The following is a 20,617-nucleotide window of genomic DNA, read 5'->3' on the forward strand; positions in this document are numbered from 1 at the left end:
CTTTGTTCCTTCTGGGCTGTAGTTGGAGATCTCTGGTTGGATCACAGGCATAAGCAGGGTTAGTTTTTAAACGAACTAGGCAAAAAACTTGAAAACAACTAGTGGGTCTAGAATTTAATGATGATAAGTTTTTAAATATAATTTATCTCTCTCCAGTCCTCAGTTTTCTTAAAAACAAACCATGATAGGACTGAGTTGTTTGCAAAATAGACTTTAGTCTTATACTTGGCTTGATTCTTTGCATGAAGTGCAGCAAGAATACTTATTTTTACAGAGGACTTTTAGATTGGCTTTGATGGAACTCTATTCCACAAGGAATCTCAGATAGGACTTTCTAAAGCCGAGCCCAGCTGTGGGTTTTTACCCTCAAATACCTGTGAGTTGGGTAAACTCCTCTCTTCTTGAGGTCCCAAGAGCATAGGGTTCCTGGGCCTGTTAAAAAGTGACACTTTTTACTCACTGCAGATTAGGAACCCTGTACAGGGACTGTGTAGGCAAGGTATGAGGCCAGTTTTCCCAGGGAGCTTTTATCAGTTCTGCAAGTCAAGCTTGACTCCTTAAAAGGAAGCATACCCTTCCAGTCAAAGGCCTTGGTAAAACAACTAGTGTCTTCAGTTGTGTCCTGTTGCAAAGAAAATGGAATCTTATTGCACTGATGCAAACAAATATATTGTCATAAGTTAAGTATACTCACAACTAGTTTCCAAATTCTGGAGAAGCCAGGCAGAGAGAGAGAGACAAACATGCTCCAAATTTTGTTCACAGGAGTATACCTTACTCAATTATTAAAGGCTGTAAATAGTTCAAAATAAGTTTCCTTCACTCTGAAAAACAAAGCAAGGATTGGCAATGGTCCAAGCGAAAGTCAAAAAGATTACTTCAGTTTTGTATTCATTAAGTCCATCCAGTTAACTCTTGTTTTGCTTGATATTCATGAACATTTCAGCTCTTCATGAGTCCTGTTTGTTTTTTCTTTATTCTAATGTCTCAATCTCCAAAGTTATCAGAAACCTGCATTTGAGAGCACCTATGAAAGTTCTATGGCTGATTATAAACCATCTTTTGAAGAGGATGAAAACAAGACAACAATTGTCTGTGAATAACAAAATGTCCAGGGTAGTTAGAGTCAGAAACAGAATTGACAAATAAATTTGGTTATCTCTGTGGTTTATAATAACTTAACATAACAACCTTAATTGTGATTGATAGCATATACTCATGATGGGGCCCTAAGATAATTTCTGATGGCCTGGGACTCCTTGGAAAAAACAGAAAAGGCACCACAGATTCCATTTTGATGGCCAGACACTAGAATTTTAGGAATCCTTTACAATTTTGGAACATATATTAACATTATTCCCTAAAATATAACCTGAAGAAGATTAAACATTATTTTGGCAATCCCGTGTACCTAAACATGTCAGGTAATCCTGTTTACCTCTCTTCTGGATGTGTCAGGGGCCCTCTGTAGCATCCAAAAGCCAGGTGTCAGGAAAGACAATTTTGAAACTGAAGTTTGATTTTGGGAAGCCTGTTGAATATGTTAGAGGTTTAAAACATTTGATTTTATGAAATAGAATTCCAGATTACCATAAGTTATTTATTTTGTCAAAATGATGACTCAGAAATTTTAAAAAGCAAAAACCTTTTATAACCCTTTACAGATTTAGCTAAAGAGCAGATTGGTGCCTTAAGAGAACCTTGTTGTGCTTTTATTTCAATACTCAATTTATGGAAAAGCCATATAATACCCTTTTGAATTTAATCAGTATGTTCACACAAGGAATTTTTTTTTGCAAGATCAATTTTTACAATCCTTCCACTACTTGTTTACACATTTAGCTTTATCTTATCTAATTCAAAACAGTCCTTTAACCCTAGGCAAAAATGTACATTTTGATGACATCTGCATTTTACCAATAATTTTTAAGGCTGTTTTTATTTCTCAAAGATTAAAGTCATGTGAACTAAAAGGTACCACAGCTCTTCTTTCCTTTAAAAAATATTTGATCTAAGTGCTTATTTTCCTTTAGGCCAATTAATTAGAACTCTTGTTTATAGAGATCACACACACAACACATATATAACTACACAGCCAGAAGAAGATCCAGTAGCTGTAAGATTTTCTGTTCACCAATTTCGTAACTGGACAATTAGCCTCTGAGTGGGGCCCTTTAAGAGCAGGGCTAGGAAAGCATGTAGTTTCTAGGGCCTAGTAAACAGGTATAGCTAGAAGACAAAAACAGATTTTGAGAGGGATCCATCCACCTCTAATTCCTGGGGCTCCATTAGGAAAACAAAGGTCTCTCCCAAAATGGAATCCGTGGAGACTTTTCTATTTTTCCCAAGGAGTCTCAGGCCATCAGAAATTATCTTAGGGCCCCTCATGCATGCATTAAGAGGGGCAAGACAAAATGGAGAAAAAGAATTCAGTTGACTGAGAAAAAAACCTTTTCCCAGCAAAATAAGATCTAAGAAGAGAAAAACATAAAGGTCTTTTAAATATACTTATAACTTGGATATCCACTTTCAATTAAGCTGAGCGCTTTTTAAGAAAATCCTTTTGAGTCCCTTATTACCCGACATTAGCCATGCAAAGTGGCCAGTATTTCTGACTTCCAAACTTTACCAGAGGTAACTTCCCAGGTGCTCAGAGAAAGGAAAATTCAAGGTGGTTCATGGAGGGAAAGAGAATCAACAAATAGCTAAGGTCACACAGATATCAAACCAGAAAGGACTCATTCCTTAAGCCAGGATTGAATCCAGGCCACCATTGTAAAATGGCAGAGGCTAAAACAAAGCACTGGGCACGTGGTTACAGGCCATCCTTCCAAGGACATAAAACAAGATGGAGGCCTGCAGCAAAGTTTGCCATTGACCGGTTTGCCGGGCTGGTTTGAACAGTGGACCTATGGAGTCCTAGGCCAGCATCCCATCCTAAGGTACCCCTCTTTCTGACAGAGCCATACAGAAAGACATGGAAAGCACACCAGCTTGGTTACAGCTTAAGACCAACCTCACAAATCCTTTTTCATAATTGAAACCTTATAGAGAATATAAACAGTGATAGTTGGGGTCTTGGCCTAGTAAAACATCTTAAACAAAACAACAACAACAAAGCCTCTCACATAAAAGTTAATCTCTGGTGGAAAAAAGAAAAAAAAACTTAAATGCAGGGCTTGAAAGATGCCTGAAAGAAGAACCTCTTATTCTTATGCAAATGAGTTTTTGCAGCAGGGAGAGAAATCTTTAATTGCTGTTTCTTCCCTGGGGCTTGAACCTAGCTGGGCCCCTTGGCTAGGGGAGGGGAGGACTCTGTGGGCATGTGGCGGGAAACCCTAGCCAGCCAGCCAAGTGGGGCCCTTGGGCCATGCACCCCAGCCCCACCCAGAAGGGGAGGGATGCAAGGAACTGCCACTCGCCCCACTTGCCTGTCCATCCTACGCATGAGCCTGCAGCCACTGGGTTGCGGGTAGAACACCCCCAATATTGTAGAAGAAAAGATAGGTGCCATTACAGTCTCAAAAAAAAGAAGGAAAATGCCACAGAAAGGCTGGGTTGGAATGAGGCCAACATTCCCTACCCCTGAGAGCGATGAGGGGTAGAAGGGGGCAGAGTTTCCTCTATTCTCAGAAGAAGTCCGAGGACAAGAAGCCTCAGAAACAAGAGGGAAAAATATTTTTTGGTTCACATTTTACTCACCTTTACTCATGTTCTTATACGGGCCACCAAAATGATGCAGGATTTTTTGGTCCTTAGCTCAGCTAAAATCCAGGTTCTTGTCGCATGACCAGGAAAGATTAGGCACATGGATACATTGAAAGGTGAGAAGAGCAGAATTTATTAAAAGAACGCTCTCAATGAAAAAAGGAGGTCCTGCGAACAGGCTCCCACCTCACAGATTGAATACCAGGCCACAACACACCAGCTGAAGAGGCCAGGCTTCTCTCCCTGCATAAGGCACAAATTCCTAGTGGTTCCACCCCATTCTCCCAGTGTGCATGTGGGCCCTTAGTCTGAGCCACTCCATATTGATTTATTTCCCTTACTGTGCATGTGTTGAGGAATGGAATTTTTCACCGTGGGCATGTTTAGGCAAGCCCCCTGTGCACAATGACCTGGGCAGCATTTGACTGTCTCCTGTCTCTATCACCATGAGACTAGGTGTTACAACCAGTAATGGGTTGGGATAGAATGAGAATAGGATCAAGGCCTGGGCTGTGGAGCACAGCATTGTTAAAGTCAGGGATCTGAGGAGGCTGAATGTAGCAGGCAACCCAGGAGCATGTTAGAGAAGAATAGGATTTCCATATTACAATTTAAATGACCTTTAATAACTTTTTTTTTTTTCTAGCTGAGTTACGCAGCGTGACAAATGGTCAGTCTAACCAACCAAGGTAAGAAGAAAAATATTCTCGATGAGCTCCCAAAGGACTAGGGATGGAATATTTTTAAAATAACCATTTAGCATAGTAAAGAGTACTTATTTCAAAATTTAACTTAGTCCTCAACCAGCTGGAAATGTGGGAAAACTGCATATTACCTCTGCCCTCTCACTTTCCAGGCAAAATGATAGAATCAATAGCATAATTCTCCTTGGGAATGACTTATTTATTATTGCTAGTAAGAGGGAAATGAGAGACAAGCACTACTTGGAACTCCATGCAATGAACACACACTCCCTTTGAGTTCAAGTAAAGGGATGTGAAGGTGCCTATTGTGAAGTAAATCAGTAAAAGGTATAGGTCATGTGAGACTCTTTAAAAAGAGATAAATTTGGCTGGGTGCAGGGCTCACACCAGTAATCCCAGCACTTTGGGAGGCCAAGGTGGGCAGAAAACCTGAGGTCAGGAGTTCAAGACCAGCCTGGCCAGTATGGTGAAACCCTGTCTCTACTAAAAGTACAAAAATTAGCTGGGTGTGATGGCAGATCCCTGTAATCCCAGCTACTTGGGAGGCTGAGGCAGGTGAATCACTTGAACCCAGGAGGTGGAGGTTGCAGTCAGCCAAGACTGCACCATTGCACTCCAGCCTGGGCAACAAGAATGAAACTCCATCTCAAAAAAAAAAGAGGTAAATTTGTATGGGATATGTCTTGGGCTTTGTTGGAGAAACTCATTATAGAAACATTACAGGCAATATGAGACTTGGATCCTTTTTCAGTTTTCTTCTTCAATAAACTGAACTGTTACTTTCTTTTTTTTGTCTTTAGTAATGAAGGTGATGCCATCAAAGTTTTTGTGCGAATTCGTCCTCCTGCAGAAAGATCTGGGTCAGCTGATGGAGAGCAGAACTTATGCTTATCTGTGCTGTCCTCCACGAGTCTCCGGCTGCACTCCAACCCTGAGCCCAAGACCTTCACGTTTGATCATGTTGCAGATGTGGATACCACTCAGGTAATGATAATTAGAAACTTAACTTTTTTTTTTTTTTGAAAAGGAGTCTCACTCTGTCACCAGGCTGGAGTGCAGTGGCATGATCTCGGCTCACTGCACCCTCTGCCTCCCGGGTTCAAGTGATTCTCCTGCCTCAGCCTCCCGAGTAGCTAGGACTACAGGTGCGCGCCACCATGCCTAGCTAATTTTTGTATTTTTAGTAGAGATGGGGTTTCACCATGTTGGCCAGGATGGTCTTGATCTCTCGACCTCATGATCTGCCCGCCTCAGCCTCCCAAAGTGCTGGGATTACAGGTGTGAGCCACCTCGCTGGAAACTTTACTTTTTACCTGGAACATATAAGCCTTCATTAGCTCTAAGAATTTCATTTCTTGGCCAGGCGTGGTGGCTCATGCCTGTGATCCCAGCACTTTGGGAAGCTGAGGCGGGCGAATCATGAGGTCAGGAGATCGAGATCATCCTGGCTAACACAGTGAAACCCTGTCTGTACTAAAAATACAAAAAATTAGCTGGTTGTGGTGGTGGGCACCTGTAGTCCTAGCTACTTGGGAGGCTGAGGCAAGAGAATGGCATGAACCTAGGAGGCGGAGCTTGCAGTGAGCGGAGATTGCACCACTGCACTCCAGACTGGGCAACAGAGCAAGACTCTGTCTCAAAAAAAAAAAAAAAAAAAAAAAGAATTTCTTTTCTAGGCTGGTCTCTTTTTAATTTCATCCGTCTCAAATAAGGAGACTGAAACGTTCCATAAATATTTTAAATTTAATTTTATTAAATAGTATTCTCCTTTTTTCATCGAACTTTGTAGCAGAATGACAAAAGCCTTTTTTTTTTTCCCCCCCCCCACTAAGTGATAGGAAATTATGGGCGTAGTGGCACATGCCTGTTATCCCAGCTACTTGGAGGGCTAAGGCAGGAGGATCACTTGAGCCCAGGAGTTTGAGGCTGCAATGAGCTATGATGGTGCCACTGCACTCCAGCCTCGGCAACAGAGCAAGACTCTATCTCTTAAAAAAAAAAAAAAGATCTGTGGTGTTCATTGTAGTAGCCATTAGTTATATGTGGCTATTTAGATTTAAATTAATTAAATAAAACTTGAAAGTCAGTTCCTCATATACACTAGTCATATTAAAAGTGTGGCTCGTGCGTCTGAGGCACTGGAGGTTAGTGAAGATGCACTTTTTGGAGCCAGTGGATGATTGAGAAGTACTGTTGAACTGCCTAATCTAAGGATTTAGGATTACCGTGATGTCAACAACTGCTTTTCTAATTAAGGTCAACTTAATTAAGACCTAGTTAGTGCTATCCAATGGAACTTTCTGCAGTGATGGAAATGTTCTGTATCTGTGCTGTCTGTTACAATAGCCTCTAGCCAAATGTGACTATATGAGTTTAAATTAATTAAAATTAAATCAAATTTAAAATTCAGTGCCTCAGATGCACTAGTCACATGTGGCTCCTGAGCACTTTTAATATGGTTAGTGTGTATGAAGAACTGGCTTTTAAGTTTCGTTCAATTAATTTAAATCTAAATAGCTACATATAACTGATGGCTACTATACTGAACATCACAGATTTTTTTTTTTTTTTGTAAGAGATGGTGTCTTGCTTTGTTGCCAAGGCTGGAGTGCACAAATAATCCTCCTGCTTAGCCTCCCAAGTAGCTGTGATTACAGGCATGTGCCACTATGCTTGGCTAATTTTTTTTCATTCCAGGATAAATCTCAGTTGTGCCAAGCTAAATTTTAAATTTTTTGTAGAGATGGAGTCTTACTATGTTCCCTAGGCTGGTCTCGAACTCCTGGCCTCAAGCAGTCCTCCCATCTTGGCCTCCCTAAGTGCTAGGATTACAGGTGTGAGCCACTTCATGCAGCCCATCACAGATCTTAAGTATTCCCTTATACATATGGATGTTTTTGGGCCGACATTTAGATCTTTGGATCTTTTTTTTATGTGGAGCATCGCTGGCCAATAGATAAGTAAAACGAGGACTGGGTGCTGTGGCTCACGCCTGTAATCCCAGCACTTTGGGAGGTGGAGGTGGGCGGATCACGAGGTCAGGAGTTTGAGACTAGCCTGACTAACATGGTGAAACCCCGTTTCTACTAAAAATAAAAAATTAGCCAGGCATGGTGGTGTGCACCTGTAGTCCCAGCTACACAGGAGGCTGAGGCAGGAGAATTGCTTGAACCTGGGAGGCGGAAGTTTCAGTGAGCCGAGATTGCGCCATTGCACTAAAGGCGACAGAGTGAGACTCCATCTCAAAAATAAATAAAAATAAACAGTGTAGGGTTGGGAGTTCTTGCATTTGTAGTAAGACTGCATCTCCTTGTAGGTAAAAATGAAAATAAAATGGAGGTATTGACTGTTCAGTGCAAACTTATGAGAAAAATCACTGAAGAAGATGTACAGCCATTTATCTATGCTAGTACCAGTACAATATCTACATGCAATATGCTCTACAAAATTCTGTATAAAGTTTAGTTGTGTGCTTTAAATCTATAGGTGTATAGGAGATTAATAGATGTAATTATGTGTAAAGTTTAATCATCTTAGATAGTTTAGCCTTTTTTCTGTAGTGGATGTTATCCATGTTATTACTAAGCAATTTTTGCTGTTACATTGTAGAATGCAATTTAGGAAAAATGTTTTCATTTTTATGATATGTTAACATGTTTGGTTACATTTGTAGGAATCTGTATTCGCAACTGTGGCTAAAAGCATTGTGGAGTCTTGCATGAGCGGTTATAATGGTACCATCTTTGCATAGTAAGTTGTTGACTGTGTCCTTATACATAGTACATGCTTGTATTATTTTCCTGTTGCTGTTGTAACAAATTACCACAAACGTAGTGGCTTAAAACAACACAAATGTATTATGTTACAGTTCTGTAAGTGAAAAGTTCAACATGGGTCTCTCACAGGTAAAATCAAGGCATCAGCAGGGATGCAATTCTTTTGGCAGCCTTGTTCCTTTCTGGAAAATTTGTTTCTTTGCCTTTTTCAGCTGCTAGAGGCCACCCACATTACTTAGCTTACAGCCCTGTTTATCTTCAAAACCAACAACATGTAACTCTTTGACTCTTCTTCCTTAGTCACACCTCCCTCTGACAGCAGCTAAAAAAGGTTTTCTGATTTTAGGGACTAATGATTAGATTGGCCCCTCCTGGCTATCAAGGTAGCAGGGATTACACTCCAAGGTAGAGGGGTAGTGTAGAGCAGAGTATCTGTCTATCTATATATATATAACTTTTTTTTGTAAGAAAGTTTGTCCAGCCAGGCGTGGTGGCTCGCGCCTGTAATCCTAGCACTTTGGGAGGCTGAGGTGGACGGGTCACTGGAGTTCAGGAGTTCAAGACCAGTCAGGCCAACATGGTGAGACCCCCGTCTCTACTAAAAATACAAAAAAAATAGCTGGATGCGATAGTGGTCACCTGTAGTCCCAGCTACTTGGGAGGCTGAGGCAGGAATCACTTGAACCCAGGAGGCGGAGGTTGCAGTGAGCCGAGATTGCACCATTGCACTCCAGCCTGGGTGACAGGGCGAGACTCCGCCTCAAAAAAAAAAAAAACAAAACAAAACAAAACAAAAAAGAAAGATTTGTCTGTTTTCCACATTTATTCAATTATTTATATGTTACGGATATGCATTTATTTTATTCTTTAGGTTATAATCCAGTACTAAAAATTATTTACCTTGTTGTTCTTGTTGTTCCAGCTTTGCCCAATGGGCCCTCCTTGAGGTTGGTTTTTGTGTCCCTTTGCTATAGCTCATCCTTTTGTTTTTTGAGCCCCTTCTTACTTTATGATGCTACAAGATGCTCTGGGCTCATCTTGTGTTTTCCCTGACCTACGCCTAGAATCAGCCATTTCACCAATGAACCCTAATTCCTTTTATTGGAGCATGATATTTAGAAACCAAGATCTGGGCGCTAGGTGTGTTTGGTTTGTTGCTATTGGAATGCCATTGCTTCTAGGCCTTCTCAGCAGACAGAGCTAGGTAATACATGGCAGGGTGGGTATACTGTCTGGTTTACTGAGGACAATACCAATTGTCAAGTAATTATTAGTAGTGTCCTCTTCACTCTCAAGTGCCTGTTTGGACAATAATCTATAGGATTACCCTATTTGTGGCTGGGCACGGTGGCTCACACCTGTAATCCCAGCACTTTGGGAGGCCGAGGCGGGTGGATCACGAGGTCAGGAGTTCAAGACCAGCCTGGCCAAGATGGTGAAACCCCATCTCTACTAAAAATACAAAAAATTAGCCGGGCGTGGTGGCAGGTGCCTGTAGTCCCAGCTACTCAGGAGGCTGAGGAAGGAGAATCATTTGAACCCGGAGGGTGGAGGTTGCAGTGAGCCGAGATCGTGCCACTGCACTCCAGCCTGGGTGACAGAGTGAAAAAAAAAAAAAAAAAAGGATTACCCTATTTGTAGAGGACTCAATAATATCCATTTCTCATTCTGAGTTACTAAAGAACTTTTTTCCCTCTTTTCTTCCAGAAGAAGGGGGTAAAAAACTATAGCATACTGTTTTCTAGTTTTGGGGGGCATTTAATGAAAAAGTAAATCCAAAATTTTCTGTTTTTGCTGTGAATCTAAGCTAAAGTCTTTTGATATCTTGATTGACATCTTTAAAATACAACTTTTTTTTTTTTTTTTAAAGATGGAGTCTTGTTATGTTGCCCAGTCCTGGAGTGCAGTGGCTATCCACAGCTGTGATTCTAGTGTACCACAGCCTGGAACTCCTGGGCTCAAGCCATCTTTCTACTTCAGCCTCCTCAGTAGCTGGAACTGCCTGGCTTCAACGTTTTTACTTTTAGTTTTTTGTTACTCTTGTTTCTGTTAAGTGGGATAACAGGAGAGATGACATTGCACAAAAACCTATAGCATAAGAATTTTTTTATTGCTTTATATTTAAATGAAGAGATTTTAGTATCTTTTAAAGACAAAGAATTTAGGAAAGGAAATGCTGTATTACTTGGCATAGCAAAAATTGGAAACAAAAGTTCATTTGATTCCGGTTAAATAAATTATGGTGCTGCAAGATGCTATATGATCCCAAAACCATGGAATACTGTGTAGCTATTAAAAATAATGAGGCAGACCTCTATTGCTGACCTAGGAAGATATCTGAGGTAAAATTAAGGGAAAAATAGGTTGCAAAGCAGTATGAAGAACATCATCCCAATTTTGGTAAATAAAAATTAAATGAAAACTCTGATGGCTATGTTTGTGTAATATAGAAGCATTTGCCAATTAACAGCAGTTAGCTCTTTGTAGGGAGATTGGAGAGAAAGGAGGCAGATCATTCACTTTTTATCTAATAGAATTTAAAAATGGAAAGAAAATAAGCTAACTTTTTGTGGAGAAAACTTATACACTAGTATTATAATAGGAGGAGTAGTCTTTTAATTTTATGTGTAAAAATAATATGTAAAACATTTTTTACAGTGGACAGACTGGCTCAGGGAAGACATTTACTATGATGGGTAAGTAAAGATTAACTTTTGTTGGCTTAATCTACTCTTTCTGTGATAACAGTAACCTACAACATTTTGGGGAAAGGCATAATTTCTATATATGATGTTGATCTCTTGAAATTAGGGAGATTCCCTAGGCTTCTGCCAAGTTGTGAGTTCTTTGCTAGCAAAGTCCATGTGTTAATCATGTTTGCAGCTATGTTTCCAGCTCAATGCCTGGCACAGAGTGGTGCTGAATAAACAGTTTTTCAGTAGGATTTAATGAATTCGTATATGTTTATACACCTGTATAACCACTAACCAGATCAAGATTCCTGGTCAGTAACTACCAAACCCTGTCCCCTGGAATGCCAATTACTCTGATTTCTGTCATCATTAATATTGCTTGTTTTTGATCCTCTACAAATAATATTTTATTGTGTATCTTTTGTTTCTGATGTCTTTTAGTGTTAAGTTTCTGCGATTCACTCATGTTGTTGCATGTAGTAGTAGTTTATTTCCATTACTGTATAATATATTATCGTATGAATATACTACACATTTTCCAGTCTACTGTTGATAGACATTTGGATTATTTCAACTTTTCAACCATATGAATAATGTTGCTGTGAACATCTTTCTTGTGTCTTTTCAAATAATTTATGTTGGATATGTATCCAGGAGAATTGCTGGATCATAGGATATATGTATATTTAGCTTTAGTAGATTCTGCCGAACAGTTTCCCAAAGTGATTATCTCAGTAGTATATGGAAGTTCCAGTTGCTCCGCTTCCTTATATGTGCTTGAAATTGTCAATTTAAAAAATTTTAGCCATTCTTGAGTATGTATAGTATTATCTTATTGTGTATTTATTTCTATTGACAACTGAATCATAGGTTTAATTCGATATATCAATACCCTGTCTGTTGAAATGCCCATTCAAGCTTTTTTCTCCCATTTAAAAAATTAGCTTGACTTTTTCTTACTCATTTGTGGATATTCCTTATAAAACAGAGAAGTTAGCCTTTTGTCCATGATATGGACTCCAGATTTTTCTCTAGATTTTTCATTTGTCTTTTGACTTACTTAAGGTTTTTTTTTCTATGCTAAAGTTTTATTTTACATGGCTGAATTTGTTTCTTTTCTTTTTCTTCTTTTTATTTTTTTTGAGACGGAGCCTCCCCCTGTCGCCTAGGCTAGAGTGCAGTGGTACCATCTTGGCTCACTGCAACCTTTGCCTCCTGGGTTCAAGGCTATTCTCCAGCCTCAGCTTCCCAAGTAGCTGGGATTGCAGGCATGCGCCACCACACCTGGCTAATTTTTGTATATTTAGTAGAGACGGGGTGGGGGGGCGCGTCTCACCATGTTGGCCAGGCTGGTCTCGAACTCTCGACCTCAAGTGATCCACCTGCCTCGGCCTCCCAAAGTGCTGGGATTACAGGCAGAAGCCACTGCACCTGGCTTCTTTTTCTTTAATGGCTTCTGAATTGTGAGTTGTAGTAAGAAAGGTCTTCCTCGCTCTCTGAGGTTATAACAACAACAACAACAACAAATAATTGAATACTTGTACTTACAGTATGCCCAGCACTCTTCAAGACACTGTTGGTTTACTTGAATACAAGGCAGTGTCCTGGCTCTTGTGGACCTTCTGATTCTCAGGCAGAGGGAATACACAATTAAAAGCAAATACACCTCTAGAAATTATGCCAAAGGTAATAAGTGCTATGAATTAAAATAAAGCAATGTAAAGGGATGGAAAAAAGTAGAGGGTGCTATTTTAGGTGGTGGGTCAGGAAAGACCTCTCAGGAGGTGACCTTTGGAGTTATTAAGTGAAATGAGAGTGAACCATGAGACTGTCCAAGAGAATAATCATACAGGCAGAGGAACAGCAGTTGCACAGGCCCTGAGGTGGGTGCACACCCAAGGATGTTTGAAGACCAGCAGAAGACCCACTGAGAGTGGAGTTTTCCAGGATAAGGGGCTGGTAGCATGGGAAGTCGGAGCTATACCCTAGGCCAGGTCATATAGGCCTGGTGAGGATTTTGGATTTTGTTTTGAATATGATGTGACATTATTGGAAGTGTTCTTTTTTAAAATAAACAAACAAATAGGAAGTACATGATCTGATATTAAAAGGATTACTCAGGCAGCTAAATGGAATAAAGACTATTAGGGGATAGAGCAGGATTAGGAGATACTGCAGTGGGTTAGGCAAGAGATGATGAAGGTAATTAAAGATTTGTTTAATCTTTGTCTTAGTCTATTTGTGTTGCTGTAAAGGAATACCTGAGGCTGGGTAATTTATAAAGAAAAGAGGTTTACTTGGCTCACAGTTCTGCAGGTCATAGAGGAAGCATGGCACCAGCATCTGCTCGGCTTCTGGTGAGGGCCTCATGCTGCTTCAACTCATGGCAGAAGACAAAGGGGAATGGGCATGCAGGGATTACATGGTGAGAGAGGAAAGTGAGAGAGAGAGAGAGACAGAGAGAGAGATGAGGAGGTGCCAGGCTCTCTCCAACAACTAGTTCTCTTGGGAAATAAGAGAACTCACTCCCATGAGAATGGCACCAAGCCTTTCATGAGGGGTTGTGCCCCCCACACTCCATGACCCAAAAATGTCCCAGCAGGCGACACCTCCAACAGTGGGGATCAAATTTCAACATGAGAATTGGGGCAAAACATACTATATCAAATTGATCTTTATATAATATATTCTTCAATGGGAAAATGATGTAAAATTATCTACATGTTCTAATATTCATTCTCTTTATTTACTTGCATTTTTCTACCTCTGTTATATATTTCTTAAGCTACAGGTTACAAGGACCATTTTAAATATTCCAGGTGTGGTACAAGGCCTTCTACCAAAGACAACTATTATATTTTAAAATTTATTCTCTATTTTTCTTGTGCATATCAGCATTTTGTTAGTTCCTTTGGTCTCTAAGGCATACTTCACCAATATTTTGATTGTTAAATAGATCTAGATCTTTTCTAGCTATATATATTTTTCTGGTAAATATTGCTATAACTTGAATTAGAATTCCTTAGAATCCTGCTATTTGCATATCCACTCTTCCTTTTCCCAGTGTAACAAAATAGAGACTCTGCATTTTTCTGTCTATGTGGAAATCTTGTAAGATATTCTTACAGTACTTTTCTTACCAGCTTGGCTTTTATTGCCTAATTTAAAAAAAATCAACTAGCTAATCCTGATTTTTAGTACTGTTTAAAGCACTAACATGGCTCTAAGTGCTTTACCTTTACACTCTCAGTTAATTCTTTCTTTTTTTTTTTGAGACGGAGTCTCACTCTGTCGCCCAGGCTGGAGTGCAGTGGCGCCATCTCGGCTCACTGCAAGCTCCGCCTCCCAGGTTCACGCCATTCTCCTGCCTCAGCCTCTCCGAGTAGCTGGAACTACAGGCGCCCGCCACCACGCCCGGCTACTTTTTTTTTTGTATTTTTAGTAACGATGGGATTTCATCGTGATCTCGATCTCCTGAACTTGTGATCCGCCCGCCTCAGCCTCCCAAAGTGCTGGGATTACAAGCGTGAGCCACTGCGCCCGGCCTCTCAGTTAATTCTTTCCAATAACCCTATGTGATATTTATTACCATTATTATCCCCATTTTATAATTGAGAACTCTGCAGCTTAAGAGGGATTTAGTAATTAGCCTATGGTCACACAGTATGGGGCCAAGGCCTGGAGCACAGGTCAGTCTATGAGACCAAATGTGCTGCAATAAAGGACAATTATTTGATATTCCTGCAGATTTTGGTACCTGGCAGTTGGAAAAATTTCAATTTCTCTCACAGACCTAGATTTAACTTGCTTGGAGCACAAGTAGGAAACTGATTGTATGGTGTATCATCTAATTTCTGTGTAAATTGCCATTTTGAAAGACTCTTGGAATAGAATAAAAATCCAGTGTTTATTTTTTTCATTTTTTTAGGACCATCTGAATCTGATAATTTTTCTCATAACCTGAGAGGAGTAATCCCACGAAGTTTTGAATATTTGTTTTCCTTAATTGATCGTGAAAAAGAAAAGGTAAAACAATGTAAAAATAAAGTGGTTCTATGAAATGTCTAATTTTGAATAGGTAGCTACTGATAATTAGCTCATGATACATGGTGGAGCATGGATGGTACTCTACAATATGAAAAGACTAGTGTGGCATAAAAAAAAACCTTTCAATTCTGAGGATAATATTAAGGATTCTGAGTTGTTTTATCTCAATTGAGTTTTTAGTTTATAAAACATGCATTATCCTTTATCCCAAATTGCTGGTTTACAAGAAAGGAAAATAGTGCTTCTGAGGCTCTCAAAAAAAGATTTTGTAAGAGAGAAACTGTAAAGAAAATCTCAACTGAGGAAAACAGATACATTAATACACTAAGCCTAATCATCTACCTGTACCTAGGCTCACAGGTGACTGCAGGTGTCCCTAAATCCTCATGACATCCAGCAGTGATGGACTCATCCTCACCACCTTTGTAGCACCTGCTACTGCCTTCCATGATCTTTGTGCTCCACATGTGGTATGGCTCCATCACCCTGGGGATATGGTCTTTCCTCTTGCATTGGCTCCCAGGTTGGGCCTTCTCACAGTTGTGCTGATTTAGCTTGGTGAATTCGGGGCTTAGAACCATTGGTGTTTTATGTTCCATTACTTGTGTACCAAAGAAACTTATATATAACATTGGTTTACCATTTACTCCTTTGCAGAAATCACCTATCTATAACACTGAAATTAGACACACAAATTGTATGGCAGTGAAATAATTTAGTACCATGCATTTCTATGGTTAAAAATCCTATAAAGTCTTTTAAAATAAATTATTTTCAATCGTTTGAAGAACATAACACTTGCTTCAAATAAAATTTTATGAGGACATCAAATATATAAGACAGACAAAAATGGAATTTCCCAACTGGACTGCTCAATTCTCCTCCCCCTGTATTAGCTCCCAGGCACCTGTGGAGGCCTCTAGGGTGCCTGGCACCACAGTTTGATGCAACTCTAAAATATAACGATGTGTTAAAACTAGTTATCAGCTGAGCACGGTGGCTCACGCCTGTAATCCCAGCACTTTGGGAGGCCGAGGCAAATCATGAGGTCAGGAGATCAAGACCATCCTGGCTAACACAGTGAAACCCCGTCTCTACTAAAAATACAAAAAATTAGCGGGGCGTGGTGGCGGGCACCTGTAGTCCCAGCTACTCGGGAGGCTGAGGCAGGAGAATGGCATGAACCTGGGAGGCAGAGCTTGCAGTGAGCCAAGATTGCGCCACTGCACTCCAGCCTGGACAACAGAGTGAGACTCCGTCTCAAACAAAACAAAACAAAACAAAAAAACTATTTATCTAGATTTTTTTTACTTTTAGGTATCTTATATTGTATTAAAGGATAATAGCATAGGAAATTTACATCTTGTGAAGCGAGTGCAAAATTAATGCTCATGAAAACTAGGTATGAACACATGAAAATAATGTATCTAAATGAGGCTTCTTTTTTACAGGCTGGAGCTGGAAAGAGTTTCCTTTGTAAGTGTTCCTTTATTGAAATCTACAACGAGCAGATATATGATCTACTGGACTCTGCATCGGCTGGACTGTACTTAAGGGAGCATATCAAGAAGGGAGTCTTTGTTGTTGGTGCGGTGGAGCAGGTGGTAACCTCAGCTGCTGAAGCCTATCAGGTACCCTGCCATGAGTACTTAATTGGTGCTTAGGCAACAAACCTGCTGTGAATGCACCCCAAACTCCAAAAAGTGACAATTGAGGTACCAAAAATATGTCATAAAGGCATAATACAGAATGTTCATGGGAAGTAAAGATAAAATAATATGGCAGTATTTTCTTTTCCAAGAGTCTTTCAAAATGGAACCTCGAAAGGGCAATTTATACAGAAATAAGATGATACATTGTATCATCAGTTTCTTACTTGTCCATATGTTTTTAGTGGTTCCTCCTGGGAGATGCCTGTTTGAGGGGCTTCTGGGAACTCTGGCCTTTAAACCAGCTGGCTGTTCTTTTCTACGTTGCTTGCTTGTTAGGTGTCAAAAGCTAACTTACCTTGAGCATTCAGCTCAGGACAAGCAAACCTCTTGACAGGAATTTATAAAATATTCTAGATATGTTTTTATGAAATCTGATCTGGCTTAATGATTTGAAAGTTTTTTATTATGAAGCATTTGACACATATGAAATATTACCACAAGCATGTAAGTTACCAAGCATAATGTTAAAGTGAACTTTCAGGAGGCTTTTAGACAATTTAAAGACCCTGGTATCACCAGTACTATCCGATTTACTGGTGATATTTGGTTCTTTAAATATGCTATAAATAGGTAAATAGGATACCTGTCCTCCCTATCCCATATCCCTGGCTCTTCCCCAAAATTAAGCACTAAGTTGAATGTCATTATCATTTTCTTCCACTTTTAAATCACATATGTATGTGGTTTTGCCTGTTTTTGAGTTTGAAAAACACATATTTAGCTTTCTATGACTTTTAAAACTCAATGTGGTTTATGAAATCTACGTTGCATTTCATTTATTTTCACTGCTGTATGATATTTTATAATTTATTCTTTTATCTTCAATAAAAGATGGAATCAAGTCTCTTGATTCCAGCTGTTTAAATTGAGACTCCCCCCGGCGAGAGACAGGTTGTACATGTGACCTAGTATGTGTATACATACATACTCAAAAATTTGTGTTGGGTTTTTTATTGGAATTACATTGCAGTTATAGACCAGTCTGGAGGGATTAACAATTCTTTTTACAATGTTTTACAATATTCAGTCCATACATTAGCATAGTATGTCTCCTCTTTTTAGATCTTTAATGTCTTGCAATATAATTTTAATAATTTTCATCATAAAAGTCACACATACTTTTTGTTAACTTTATTCCAGTATACCTTATGTTTTTAGTTTCTCTAATAATCTCTTTCTTATTTTCATTTTTATTTATTTTTTTATTTGTTTTTTGGAGACAGAATCTTGCTCTGTCGCCCAGGCTGGAGTGCAGTGGTGCAATCTTGGCTCACTGCAACCTCCGCCTCCTAGGTTCAAGCAATTCTCATGCCTTAGCCTCCCAAGTAGGTGAGACTACAGGCACGCACTGCCATGCCTGGCTAATTTTTTGTATTTTAGGAGAGACGGTTTCACCATGTTGCCCAGGCTGGTCTTGAACTCCTGAGCTCAGGCAATCCACCTGCCTTGGCCTCCCAAAGTGCTAGGATTATAGGCATGAGCTACCGTGCCCGGCACATAATCACTTTTTAAAATTACATTTAGTGTTTGGTGTGTATAGAAATGCAGTTGATTTTTATAAGATGCTTTTATAATCAGCCACCTTGCTAACTGTCTTAAAAAATGAAGAATGTGTGTTAAAGTTTTGTTTGATGCTTTTTCCACCATTGTTGAGATAATCTTGTGCTTTTTCTTCTTTAACATGTTAACACGATAAAGTACTCGATTAAGATTTGCTATTATTTTGTTTAGTGTTTTTCATAAATTTAAAAAGTTGAGATCAATCTGTAATTTCCTTTGTCCTATTCCTTTTTTCTTTTTTTCTTTTTTTTTTTTTTGAGACAGGGTCTCGCTCTGTCACCCAGGCCAGAGTACAAGTGGCACAATCATGGTTCACTGCAGCCTTGACCTCCTGGGCTTAACAGATCCTCCCACCTCAGCCTCCCTAGTAGCTGAGACTGCAAGTGCACAGCATTATGTCTGGCTGATTTTTGAATGTTTTTGTAGAGATGAGGTTTAGCCATGTTGTCCAGGTCAGTCTTGAACTCCTGGGCTCAAGCATTTCACCTTGCCTCAGCCTCCCACTATAGGCGTGAGACACTGCACCCGGCCCTATTCTCTTTGTCTTGTTTTATTATCAATGTTACTTGTTTTCTGAAAGTATTTGTGCCTGGGATGACTTATTCTTAGAATACATAGTAGAACTCATCTGAAAAATTATCTGGGTCTTGTGAGATTTTTAACTACAAAACAATATTTTAATAGAGCCATGCAGCCATGTTATTTCTTCTTGGGTCAGTGTTAGTAAGTTATGTATTTTAGAAAAATTTCAATTTCCTCTTAGTTTTCAAGTATATTGGCATAAAGTTGTTCCTAGTATTCACATTTTTACAATCTTTGCCATAACTGCCATTCTGTTTCCTTTTTACACAGTTGTTATTGTTTATATGGACTTGCTCTTTAATATTTTCTTTGTTTTCAGTTTATCCTGGGTTTATCATGCTGTTCTTTTTCCAACTTCTTAAGCTGGATGTTTACTCACGTTGGCATTTCTTTTGTGATATAAGTATTTAATACTATAAATTTTTACTTCTTAATACTTCTTTAACTTCACACAAGTTTTAATATTTTAATTACGGTGTAGATCCAAATATTTTTCTACTATAATTTTTTTTGACTCATGAATTACTGAGAAATGTGATTTTAAATTCCAAAGCGTGTGAGGATTTCTAACTTATTTCTCACATTGATTCTCAATTGCATTGGGATCGAAGAATGTGGTCTTATGTGACATCTAGTCTTTGAGTTTTTTTTGAGACATAATTTATGGATTAATAACCTTTTTTAAAAGTGTGTCATGTGTGCTTGAGAAGAATATGTATACTTGGTACAAGGTTTTATATTTTTGCTAGTTTTCTTGTCCGTGTAATCTATTGATACTTCAGAGAGATGCACTGATTTCCCACTAAGGTGTTGGTTTTTCAGTTTCATTGCGATTTTTGTCTAATTTATATATATATATATATATATATATATATATATATATATAATAGATACATACACATATGGAAACACAACAAGTCCTCACTTAACATCCTTATAGGTTCTTGGAAACTGACTTTAAGTGAAACGATGTATAATAAAACCAATTTTACTACAGGCTAATTGATACAAAGAAGAGTTAAGTTCCTACTGCATATTTCCAGTCATAAAAGCATCACCAAACTTCTCAATAAGAACCCAACACACTTCTAATATTAAACAGTGAAATAAATGTCAACTATACATTTATTTTAAAAAGAATAATAACAACTAAGATAATTATTTACCCAGGTTTTGGTGGATAAGTGAGTGATGGCAGTCATGGTGTTGGGTTAAATCGGGAATAAATGTTTGCAAAGTAGAAATTGTCAGGAGCACTTCCTACCACCATACAGTTCAGAAACAAACAATAACAAATATGGCGGGCTCACTGAGTACTTTCATACTGCATTGTTTATTGTCCTGTATTTGTATGAGTATCATATACTTTATGACTTTTTTTTTTTTTGAGACGGAGTCTCACTCTCTCTCCAAGGCTAGAGTGTAGTGGTGCGATCTTGGCTTACTTCAACCTCTGCCTCCCGGGTTCAAACGATTCTTGTGCCTCAGCCTCCTGAGCAGCTAGGACTACAGGCGTGTGCCACCACACCCGGCTAAATTTTTGTATTTTTATTAGAGATGGGGTTTTGTCTTGTTGGCCCGGCTGGTCTTTACACAGACAGTTGCTCCGGGTGGAAATCATTTTATTTTCTCAAGTTCACAACAAAATAACACTGAATGAAGTGAAATGGAGGACCTGCTGTGGACTCCTTTATTAGGTATATATACAAGTGTAGAATTAGTATATATCTTCCTTTTATTTTCACCTATAATTATTTATTGATTCTGTACTTTCCTATCAACACATTTTGCTTTACAAATCTGTTTTGTCTGATGTTCACCTACCACTGAACATT

The 20,617-nt window shown here is 39.1% G+C and overlaps 1 protein-coding gene across 6 annotated transcripts in view; it reads left to right on the forward strand.

Moving 5' to 3' along the window:
• KIF15 (kinesin family member 15) overlaps positions 1-20,617 on the forward strand; it is a 118,688-nt gene that overhangs the window by 16,597 nt on the left and 81,474 nt on the right. For all 6 annotated transcript variants that reach the window (XR_678921.5, XR_008546959.2, XR_010155579.1 and 3 more), the window contains exons 2-7: positions 4,355-4,397; positions 5,213-5,396; positions 8,086-8,162; positions 10,847-10,884; positions 14,810-14,907; positions 16,380-16,559. Coding sequence is in view for 2 of the 6 variants with exons in the window: in XM_516403.8 (XP_516403.5) it covers positions 4,355-4,397; positions 5,213-5,396; positions 8,086-8,162; positions 10,847-10,884; positions 14,810-14,907; positions 16,380-16,559 (620 nt within the window). In the remaining 4 variants the exon portion in view is untranslated. The remainder of the gene's footprint in view (positions 1-4,354; positions 4,398-5,212; positions 5,397-8,085; positions 8,163-10,846; positions 10,885-14,809; positions 14,908-16,379; positions 16,560-20,617) is intronic.

This window comes from Pan troglodytes, chromosome 2 (genome assembly GCF_028858775.2).
Source record: "Pan troglodytes isolate AG18354 chromosome 2, NHGRI_mPanTro3-v2.0_pri, whole genome shotgun sequence".
NCBI classification, from domain to species: domain Eukaryota; kingdom Metazoa; phylum Chordata; class Mammalia; order Primates; family Hominidae; genus Pan; species Pan troglodytes.